General features: G+C 31.1%; 2 protein-coding genes across 2 annotated transcripts; both read left to right on the top strand.

The window, feature by feature from the left end:
* Positions 1–1,352: 1,352 nt before the first annotated feature.
* Positions 1,353–8,912, top strand: LOC111918579 (potassium channel SKOR). The gene is made up of 13 exons (XM_023914220.3): positions 1,353–1,596; positions 1,676–1,937; positions 5,174–5,398; positions 5,910–5,973; positions 6,055–6,394; positions 6,499–6,794; positions 6,891–7,070; positions 7,166–7,387; positions 7,481–7,669; positions 7,769–7,844; positions 7,930–8,224; positions 8,349–8,470; positions 8,574–8,912. Exons 2-13 carry the CDS (start codon positions 1,690–1,692, stop codon positions 8,816–8,818), a joined length of 2,502 nt encoding a protein of 833 aa, XP_023769988.1. The 5' UTR covers positions 1,353–1,596; positions 1,676–1,689; the 3' UTR covers positions 8,819–8,912.
* A 758-nt stretch (positions 8,913–9,670) lies between these two features.
* Positions 9,671–11,221, top strand: LOC111918573 (probable methyltransferase At1g29790; the record flags this gene model as incomplete). Its single annotated transcript, XM_023914212.3, has 1 exon — positions 9,671–11,221. A coding segment is annotated over one exon (1,155 nt), but the record flags the coding sequence as incomplete, so codon positions are not given.
* Between the last annotated feature and the right edge of the window lie 925 nt (positions 11,222–12,146).

The following is a 12,146-nucleotide window of genomic DNA, read 5'->3' on the forward strand; positions in this document are numbered from 1 at the left end:
TTCGTGTAATTTACCCTTCCTTTAATCCCAAAAGTTACGAATCCCTTAGGTATTAATGACTACAAGCTTATCACATAATTGGAGTGAAGTACAATATCATAGCCAAACGTTTTTATTATTATGATGTGACTGACTTAGACGATGCATAGAGGTTGTGTGGTGGTGTTGGTTTTGAAATATTTTGCCTGGGAAAAAAATTATTTAGTTCTCATGTAGTTATTGATTCTCAAAAAATTTTGATTTTGTTCAGATTTTGACATTTTTTATATTATATATCATCTAACTTATTGAACTTGTTAACATCTTACCTTTTTAATTTGCAACACCCGGTTACAAAGATAAAATGTGAACAACTTCAACAAAGTTGGATGGTATATGATGTATAAAAAAAAATTGACTAAATATGAACACAATCAAAAGGTGGTTACTTTCATGAGTTCTTTTCCCTTTTATTTTCAACCTTATATAGATTTAGCATTGGGGTGGGCGGGGTGGGGGGAGGTTGCCTATATTTAAATTCATCCATTGTTAAACAAGTACCCAACAAGATTTCCATACATAGTGAGGATTTGTTCCATTAGATATCAGATAGTACAAGGTTGGATATGAGGAGTTTTCACTTCGTGCCTTGATCGCGTTCATTATGCATAAAAAGTAAACATTAAATCTACTAATTAGCAAGTAAAAACGAAGGGTCAAATTATGGGAGATTATAGTTAACAAATTAGTTCTCTAAGTGATTAAAAGACTTAACTTTGATGTTTCTACCTCCCCACCTCATTTTAATGAGATTTTCGAGGCTTACTGTTGCGTTGAAACAAGTTTTCGCTAAAAATTATATAATAAAATAGGTTTTTAGTATTGTGTTGAAAATGTCTTTAAAGGTTCGCCATGTACGGGTAGACCTCACATCATAAGAAACATCATCTTAAGTCTCTTTAACACACACATACACATACACACACCCATCTGTCTGAAAGTTAGGTTTTAAAAACGCCATGATCTCAACATAGTTTTTAAAGCTTAAGACTCGACCTTTTGCCTCACTTCAAGTTATATAGAGCATTGTCTAAGAAATAAAAAAAAGAAAAAAAACACTTGCTAATCTATATTAAAAAATATAAAAAAGACAACAAATATAAAAAATTATATTTGTTCATATATATATATATATATATATATATATATATATATATATATATATATATATATATATATATATATATATATATATATATATATATATATATATATATAAGTGGCATATTAATATTTGAGTATTTATTATATTTTTGTAGTGAATCAGTTATTCTGTATTTTTATAATTTTGAATGGCTTATATAAATAGTGCTAAATATGTTATCAATTATCATCGTCTTCTACATCCATCTTCCATTGAAATTGTTCTCTCTCTCCTTCCATCTCTTTCGCCACTTGAATACAGTCCTTATTTCCCGTGACATTTTTCTCATTTACAAACAGTTAACAATTAACCTAGTTCAATCAATTTGCCAATCGTCATTACTGCCCTAGTCAATCTAACTACAGAGAACTCATACACAACTCTGATCACTCATTCAATCTTCAATCAATTAGGTCATTATCCATTTGCCTTAATCAATTACTTCGATCGATTAATTTGGGCACTCTTATGATAATTGGTTGTGGTTGATAGATATAGATAATAGAATGAGGATTGGATCGACGGCGGATGAGAGGCGGAGGAAAGCGGTAGAGGATGAAGTGGTGGGGGAGGAGTACGTGGTGGAGGATGTTCGAGATCACGATCACGGGAGGTTAACGAAACGTCGGAGTCGATTCACGTTATTGGCAGGGGATCTTGACCTAGATCCGAGTCGTAGAGATTTCAATACAGAGAAATTCATCGATGGAATCAGAGGATGCTCTCCTGCCCTCTTCATTCATCCTCAGAACAGGTTCTCTCTCTTTCTCTCTCTATAAGTATATCTATGTATTTGCATATACACACGCTGCATTCTCTCTATGTATATCTATTTATGTCGACTCATTTTGTGTGTGTGTGTGAAAAACTACGTGACAAGAGGAATCTCAACCGTTACTTCGTTTTGGCACTTTTCGTATTTGCAAAATTTATCCCAAAATCTAGCATATATTTAATTTTTAATTTTTATTTTTGGATTAAAAGTGAATAATTGTTTTTTAAAGTGGATCAGATAATACTCATCTAAACAGGGTCTGAGTCATCGGGTCGCTGACTCGCTGTAAAATATTTTAGCCGTCATTGATGTACATGTTCCATAAGATAAAATATTTTAGCCGACAATGAATCATCAAGATTCGAGGGTCATTGTGAAATTGCCATATATAGATAATATCATATAAATTATAAATCATAAAGTATATATATGTTTAGAAATATGCATGGGTCGTTTGGGATTATTTATTCAAAACATGTTTTTATTAAGGTGTTTATACTTTATAGTTAACGTGTTATCAAAATAAAAAGTTTTTTTTAATAGATTTTCACAATTACAGTTGTATGTATTTTTTATGCCCACTAGTGTCTAGTGAATGTGGTTTCATATTCATAGATGAAGATATGTTCAAAATATGTTCATGAATGGACGTTTTTCAATTTTCAACTTTTAAACATCATACAAGATAAAAATGGAATTGTTTATTTACAACATGCTTTTTTAAAGGTGTTTTATTAGTTGTTTTCGTAAATAGAAAAGTCTAGATTAGAGCATCCATATAACCATATCTAAAATTTATTTATTATTTTAAATGTATATACAAATTTTCTTTAAAAAAAATTTCCACTACAAAAATTTTCTTTGTAAGAGTTTTAATAATTAAATATTTATTTCTATTTATTTAAAATATTTTAGAAAATGCTTTACTTTTTTAAACATATATCATATTTCGTATTGGTGCTATTTTATTAATTATATAGTTAAAAATATTAAAAATTATAATAAAAAGATAATAATTTTATTTTATGTTTTAATAGATTAGATTAATGAGTAAACTGAAATAGTACGTAACAGAAAAATACAATCCAATGGTAGGGAGTTGTTTCGGAATAATAATAAATCATAAGTAAGCTTTTATTAGAGATGTGCTTAATTAGCTTATGTAATAATATATACATTGATAAGTTTCTTTTTACTTATCAAAATTTGTTTATATATATGTAAAATAACCAAAAAATAAATTATTATATGCCCATGTCGTTCGTTGAGGAAAAAAAGAACAAAGTTGTGATCCAATCACGATATGTTGTAAACTGGTTTGTCTACAATAAGTGGTTTGAATAAATATTTTTTATTTTATTTCTACCAAACATTTGAAAATATTTATTATGGATACTAAACTCCATTAGTACTTTAAACACCCTTAGAATCTCTTAAGCCAAAAGCTTTAAGATTTAAGATTTAAGATTTTTGATTTTAGAATGACACGTACAGCGTTTGGAATAAATTTACACATATTTGTATCAATTTTGATAAAGATGTCGACTATTTATTTTTGGTAGTTATGACCAGTTATTAGTTATATAATAATTATATTAATAACATGGTAATTATATATTACATTAACATTTTAATCGTTCTAAATATGTATGCTGTCAAATTTAATATACTTATATCAGACACAATATTATAGGGGAATGATATTCTTTAACAAAGTCAAATGCCAATTTCATCAAATATTTCGACTACAATGGGTTCCTCAGAATAAAAAAAATCAGTTTATTTGTAACTAATAATACGTGGGCAACTTATAATCTTAGGAGTCATTATATCAAAAGTATTAAATAGATGGTTTCTTTATTTTATTGTATGTGACACTAATAAAAACACATGAAATATGATTGTATTTTATTTTAAAAAAAATAGGCCTTAAAATATCTCTTTAAATAAACAAATCCATTAATTTTTAAATGTATTTTCTAGTCATTTAATTTGTTTTTGTCTAAGTTTAATAAAAATTTTAATCACGATTGTTTAATTTGTTTTTGTCTAAGTTTAATAAAAATTTTAATAACGATTGAGATTTCAACTTTTTTACATTAAATTTGGTTTCCTCATTTTTTGCTTCAAGTTGCGTAGTATTATTAACTTTATATAAATGTAATAATATAATAATATTTCATCTATTTTGTTAGAATTTGACAATAGAGTTATTGTTATTAAAAACTGCAAGGTATTAATTAGGATTGTAGAAAAGGGGGCTATTTATTATTAACAACACCACTTGTTAGATAAACATGTGAACTCGATCTTGATTTATATTGTGAGTCCCTATTTTGATACTTTTCTTATATATAAATGTTTATATTACTTATTTTGTTTGAATTTCTAATTAAATAAAGAAACTAATTATATATAGATTTTTTTGTACGGCAGGGAATAAACTAATTATATTGTATTCATAACATACCACTTGCGATCCCACTAATCTTGGAACGAAATTTTAGGAAAATACCTAATCAAATATTTATGTCCTCCCCAAAACCCCATGTGATGGTTTATGATACTTACAATAATTTTCATTTGTTATGTTGCTCATAGTAAAATATTTATTTAAGGTTTAAAATTCCTAAAAAGAAATTGCTATGTTAATTATTTACACCTTTGAAAATTGTTATGTTAATTATTTATCTATTTAGGTTTCATCTCCCAGTGGAGTCACATATATTGGCATCATAATATACATTAATCCATATCCCACAATTCTAAAATAAATATCAATATGTAAAATTATCATATATTGAACTTACACACCACCTAAAAAGGATTCAGATTCCAAAATTTAGTATTTCTTATATTCCATATATTCCACACTTAAATGAAGATTTGTGGCACTCGTTCCATTTATCAAAAAACATGTTTGACAAAACTAACTTTATTTGTGTACAAGTGCTCTTCAAAAGTAGTTGTTAGCTTTTGAATTGTGTAAAAAGACATAAAACATAAAAGCTAAAAGCTTCCAAAAGCTTTTTGACGTTGGATGATTAGCTTTTGGTTTAAAGTTTGTACCATGAGATACAAGGAATACAATAAACAATATCCTATTCTTCTATAACATTTAAGCATTTAAATTGGTCTCATTTATACTATAAGATCATACAAGTATAACCAAAGATGAAAATTCTAACATGTGACACAAAAACTTTTGAATGCAGCTGGTATAAAGCATGGGAGAAATTCATATTAATATGGGCAGTTTACTCTTCTTTCTTCACACCAATGGAATTCGGTTTCTTCAGGGGTTTGCCTAAAAACCTCTATTTCTTAGACATAGCTGGTCAAATCGCTTTCCTTATAGACGTTGTTCTACATTTCTTTATTGCCTACAGAGACACCCAAACTTACAAAATGATTTCAAATCGCAACCTAATCGCTGTTAGGTTTGTAATTTCTTCTCTACATATCCAAATCAATAAACCAGTCTATAATTTTTTTTTTGAGTAAATTACACGAATGGTCCCTATGGTTTGGGGTGATTTGCATGTTTGGTCCCTAACTTATTTGTTTAGCTCGGAAGATCCCTACTGTTTGTTTTTGTTGCATTCTTGGTCCCTGTCTTACATAAAAAGACTATTTTGCCCTTGATTTTTTAATTTATTTAAATAAACACACCCCCAACCCCACTTTCAACTCACATTACATTATCTTAACTACCCCAACTTATTAAAATAAATTAAAAAATCAAGGAAAAAGTAGTCTTTTAAGGTAAGACAGGCACCAAACGTGCAACAAAAACAAACAGTAGGGACCATTCGAGTAAAAAAAACAAGTTAGGGACCAAACATGCAAATTACCCCAAACCATAGGGACCATTCATGTAATTTACTCTTTTTCTTTATTTTTATTTTTTATTTTTTTTTTAAATTAAAATCCATCTTTTTGTGATTTCAGGTACCTCAAATCTCATTTTCTATTCGATATACTAGCATGTATGCCTTGGGATAACATATACCGGGTATGCATTAAGCCATTAATACATTATGAAATAATAAAATTATTATTTACGATATGATAAACGATTATTTATTTATATTAGGCTTCAGGAAGAAAAGAAGAAGTGAGATACCTTTTGCTACTTAGATTGGTTCGAGTACGCAAAGTCTTGGAATTCTTTTCAAGATTAGAAAAGGACATTCGTGTCAATTATCTCTTTTCAAGGATTATAAAATTAATCGCTGTTGAACTCTATTGCACGCATACAGCTGCTTGTATTTTCTATTATTTGGCTACTACTCTGCCAGCTGTCGAAGAAGGATACACCTGGATTGGAAGCTTAAAATTAGGTGATTATAGCTACTCAAATTTCAGAGAGATTGATCTTTGGAAACGCTACACAACTTCTTTATATTTTGCCATTGTTACTATGGCCACAGTTGGTAAGTTCATTTTCATCAACATAAATAGCAATGTACTTTCATTCATTTGTTTATTATATAAAAAAAATCTAAATTACAATGCCATAATTGTGTGGATTTGTTAGGTTATGGTGAAATACATGCGGTGAATATGAGAGAAATGATATTTGTAATGATTTATGTGTCATTTGATATGGTTTTGGGGGCATATTTGATTGGTAATATGACAGCTTTAATAGTGAAAGGATCAAAGACAGAAAGATATAGAGATAGAATGACAGATCTTCTTAAATATATGAATAGAAATAGACTTGGGAGAGATATAAGAAATCAGATAAAAGGTCACCTTCGTTTACAATATGAAAGCAACTACACTGATTCCACTATTCTTCGTGATCTTCCAATTTCCATTCGTGCAAAGGTGTCTACTTTCAATCTTTTTCTTATCAAGACATTTTATACTCTGAAATCATTAGAATTATATGCTTATTGATGTTGTAAATGTGATTCTTTCCAGATATCTCAAACGCTATACAAGTCATACATTGAAAAAGTTTCACTTTTCAAAGGATGCTCTTTGGAATTCATAAATCAAGTTGTAACAAAAGTGCATGAAGAGTTTTTTCTCCCAGGGGAAGTCATTATGGAACAAGGCAATGCGGTTGAGCAACTTTATTTCATCTGTCATGGTGAACTGGTATAACTTCCTTCTCTCTTTTTTAATTAAAATTAGTAAACCTTTTGGATTTTTAATTAAGAATGATGAAATGAAATGAAATTATATATAAATAGGAGGAAATTGGGATATGTGAAGATGGATCTGAAGAAACAGTATCGATTCTAAAACCTCATAGTTCATTTGGAGAAGTTTCTATTCTTTGTAATATTCCTCAACCTTATACAGTTCGAGTTTGTGAGCTTTGTAGACTTCTTCGCCTTGACAAACAATCTTTCTCTAACATCCTTGAGATTTATTTCCATGATGGGAGAAAAATTCTCAACAATCTTGTAGAGGTAATTCATTCATTTTCCACAAATAAGTTCAATTCAGCTTATATATATGAATTCAATCTGGCTTTTTGAAATTAATATATGATATGATGGCAGTTTAACGCATCAGATGCACGCATGAAGCAATTGGAGACAGATATCATTTTACATATTGGAAAACATGAAGCAGAGCTTGCACTCAGGGTCAACAGTTCAGCTTTCTATGGTGATTTGTATCAGCTTAAAAGCTTGATTCGAGCTGGAGCTGATCCAAATAAGAAAGATTATGATGGAAGGACACCATTGGTAATTAAACTACTTTTAATAAATAATAACAAATCCTAATTTTATAAAAAAAGATTTCAAGATTGAGGGCTATAACAAATTCTTGAAATGAATAAACAGCATCTTGCTGCATCAAAAGGATACGAAGATATCACTCTTTTTCTTATTCAAGAAAAGGTAGAAGTCAATGTTTTAGGTAATTAAACTTCCTTCTATTTGTAAACTTTATGTTCACTTTGATGACTTGTGCTAATGATTTTATTAATCTTGGTGATATATAGATAATTTTGGGAACACGCCATTATTAGAAGCTATTAAGAATGGACATGATAAAGTGGCTTCCATATTAGTAAAAGAAGGAGGCTCATTGAAGATAGATGATGCTGGTTGGTTTTTGTGTACAAGTGTAGCAAGAGGAGATATTGATTACATAAGAAGGATTTTGTCAAATGGGGTTGACCCAAATTCAAAAGATTATGACTTTAGAACTCCACTTCATGTGGCTGCATCACAAGGATCTTATATAATTGTCAAGTTGTTGGTGGAAGCTGGAGCTAGTGTTTTATCAAAGGACAGGTATAGTATATACACCATTATTAATTAATTAATTCATCAAATATTTAACTAATTAAATTGGTTATATATATATATATATATATATGTTAGTATTAGTCTAGTTAATTTGAATGTATATGTGTAGATGGGGTAATACTCCACTTGATGAAGGGAGAATGTCTGGAAACAAGATGTTGATCAAATTATTAGAAGAAGCAAAAGATGTTCAGTTGTCTGAACTTCCGGAAGGTTCTCAAGAAATAACAGGTCTTTTTTCAAACTTTTTAACTTAATTTTTTTTCTTATTAAGGCTATGTTTGTCAGACTTATAAGAAGACAAGTAACAAAATATATATGTATTTGATGACAGATAAAATGCATCCTAGGAAATGTACAGTATACGCATTTCACCCATGGGAAGAGAAGGACAAAATCACGTGTGGAGTGGTTTTATGGATTCCACGAACAACAGAGCAACTTATAAAAACAGCAGCCGAACAACTGAAGTTGGAAAATTATGACACTTGTTGTATAGTAACAGAAGATGCAGGTAAAATTCTTGATGTTGATATGATTTTAGATGGACAAAAGTTGTATTTGATTAGTGAAGAATGAGTGTGTGGTTTGTGTATCATTGTGATAATGTAACACGAACATTGTGGTCTTCATTGCAATATAAATAAATTTCATCTTAATTTTCAACCTTCAATTGAATTACCCAAGATTTCTTGTAAATAAATAATTTTCCAAATATTACCAATTTACCTACAAAGCTAACGTGATAATTTTCTGCATATGCGCAATTTACCTACAAAGCTAACGTGATAATTTTCTGCATATATTATAAGTCCCAATAGTTGTAGAATACAAATGTTGTCATATTATTGGCCAAAGTTTAAGAATCTTGTCATGCTTGTGGCAAAACATGTAACATTTAATACAATGTACGTATTTCAAAAACTTCAGGAAAAGTGAAACAATCAAATCTAAGTGGGCCTTAGCCCATCTACATGCAAATTCTTCATGCTGTTTAAGTGTGTAGTGATAACTTTGTTTATTTGCTATTATTTTGGGCTTCAGCCCACATTTTGGCAATATCCGATTAGCTAATGGAAAGGTGTGGGTTCATTCAAAATTCAAGTTACCAATTTCAAAAAATTACCATATATATCAATTTATGATACCAAAAACTAATATTTACACATTTTTAAGCTAGCAGATCATGGTATTATTCACTAAAAATGATGTCTGAAAAATATAACTTGGCCTTACATCGAACCCAGCTGAGCGACGACCTTCTACCAGCTCCATACCAATTTCACACACTAAAATATGAGAAAACTCATTAAAAAATAATACCTACTCTTACTTTCCAATAGATTCTTTCTTCACATATATTAAAAAAAACTCTACACACATTTGATTAACTTGATAGTTAGTACGAAATAACTATTCTTTATTTGTTTTTCCTTTTATAAGAACATTAAAAAGACTCCATCTAATTTCAAGTCAGCCATGGACATATTCTATCTTTTCATCCTTTTGTCATCAAATCTCTTAACCTTATTCATCTCCACCACTTTCTACTCCCCTAATTGTTCCCTAATCCCACCACCGGTGATCAATCCTTCCACCATTCAACCGCCATCCGACCACCACCTCCCACCAGAATTCCTTGCCTTCACCTCACCAAAACACCTCCCATTTGGAATGAACTCAAATTTCGATTCAGACAAAATATACCCTCCGGTGGGCAGCCCGTGTACCCTTTTTCACGAACTTAAAAACTACATGAGCTACCCGGTCAACGGGTCCTGCCCGAATGATGAACTTTTAGCACAAAAGCTTCTCCTCAAAGGCTGCGAGCCGCTCCCCCGCCGCCGCTGCCGCCCATCATCACCACCAGACTACACTGAACCCTACCCGATTCCCAAAAGCTTCTGGTCAACACCACCCGATTCATCAGTCATTTGGACAGCATACACATGCAAGAACTACTCATGCCTTATAAACCGGTCCCACAACCAAAAACATTTTGATGACTGTAAAGACTGTTTTGACCTTGAGGGTAGAGAGAAAACAAGGTGGGTGATCAAGGGTAAAACCGGAACCGATTTTGCGATAGACGAAGTGTTAGCGATGAAGAAACACGGAACGATTCGAATTGGGCTTGATATCGGAGGTGGTGTGGGGACGTTTGCAGTTAGAATGATGGAAAAGAATATAACAATAATAACAACTTCAATGAATTTAAATGGTCCTTTTAATAGTTTTATAGCGTCAAGAGGTGTTGTGCCTATGTATATCAGTGTTTCACAGAGGCTTCCGTTTTTTGATAACACTTTGGATATAGTTCACTCGATGCATGTATTGAGTAATTGGATTCCAACTACTTTGTTACATTTTTTGTTTTTTGATATTTATAGGGTTTTAAGGCCTGGTGGGTTGTTTTGGCTTGATCATTTCTTTTGTGTAGGGGAGGAACTTGAAGGGGTTTATGTGCCACTTTTGGAAAGTGTAGGGTTTAATAAAGTGAAGTGGGTGGTTGGGAAGAAGTTGGATAGAGGGCCTGAGTTAAACGAGATGTATCTTTCGGCTTTGCTAGAAAAGCCATTATTTTAACTCTTGGTAGTTGTTTTTTTTGTTTTATAATTTGAGATGTGAAATATAAGGGTTGATTGTTGTACGTGGAAGTACATGGGATGGGATATAACGTTTTTCTGGAAAGTGTAAGGAGAATATCATTGTTTTCTTTTAAACTACAAGGGTTGTACTAGACTTGATGAATACTTAGAGGTATTTTGTGAGAATAATATTCATGACCCATTAGAGAGAGCGAAAGAGGATTTCTTATAGTTGAAAATGTAAAAATAAAGATTATTTCTAGAATTTTAGATTTATAAACGTCCGGCCTATGGGCCAAAAATGGGCCCAAATATCAGCCCAACAAGGCAAAATCGCAGCTGGAGAGTCCCAAATTTCAGGTGAGGCTAATGGCCAGCAATTTGGATGAATATCTATTTTTGGCCAAGTCATTAAAGAATTTAGCTATATTGGTAATTTTCTCTTTATAATGGGGACATTATTGATTAATTCCAAATTTATGTGATTAGATGAGTGATTTAAGTTCTCGAACTATAAAGAGGATTCTAAAATTTTAATAGGTTATTCTTGATTCCGATCGAAAGTTGTATTTCATAAAAAACAAATTGAGTAAATATCGATAATTGATGATGTTTGGTGAAACTATATAAAAAAATGGAGTGTTATTACAACATAAATTTTGAATGTTACTTTGACAGGGTAATGCGAGCTAAGTTCATGTATATAATAGGTTTAAGATAGCAGTAGCAGTAGGAGCAGTTCCTTTGTGATTTGGAAATTAGAAATAAACAGGATCTTAAGCATAGTCACATAAATCGCTTGACTAGACACGATCCTCGTTCCAGTTCGTGTGTGCTGGATCGGGGTACGATTTCGTTCCAAACGCATGGGGAACGCGTCTTGGATCGATAGATTGAGCGATTTCAAAATTGAACCCACCTTACCCTAATTCGTGTTTCTTGCATATTGGAACGGCGATGTAGATCGCCGATTGAAGTTGGGGATCGCTGATTGAAGTTGGGGAACGCTGATTGAAGCCATTGGACGCCGACTGAAATCAATTTTGTGCTCTGGGAACGATCGACTGAGTATTTGGCAACAAAATCTCCCAATTTCAATCAATTGATTGTGTATATCTTTTTTATAATGGATATCGATTCACTTTGAGAAAACCATATACACGAATATACGATTTCAATTCATTAATTTAAGCAATTTATTTGAATTTTGATATTTCAGTCAGCATTATAAAATCAATGACTCCATTATTAGAGTATTAATTGATTACAGTTTACACATTTACACACAATTAATTTTCTCTAGGCTTATATATAAATGC

This window comes from Lactuca sativa, chromosome 3, assembly GCF_002870075.4.
Source record: "Lactuca sativa cultivar Salinas chromosome 3, Lsat_Salinas_v11, whole genome shotgun sequence".
NCBI lineage: Eukaryota > Viridiplantae > Streptophyta > Magnoliopsida > Asterales > Asteraceae > Lactuca > Lactuca sativa.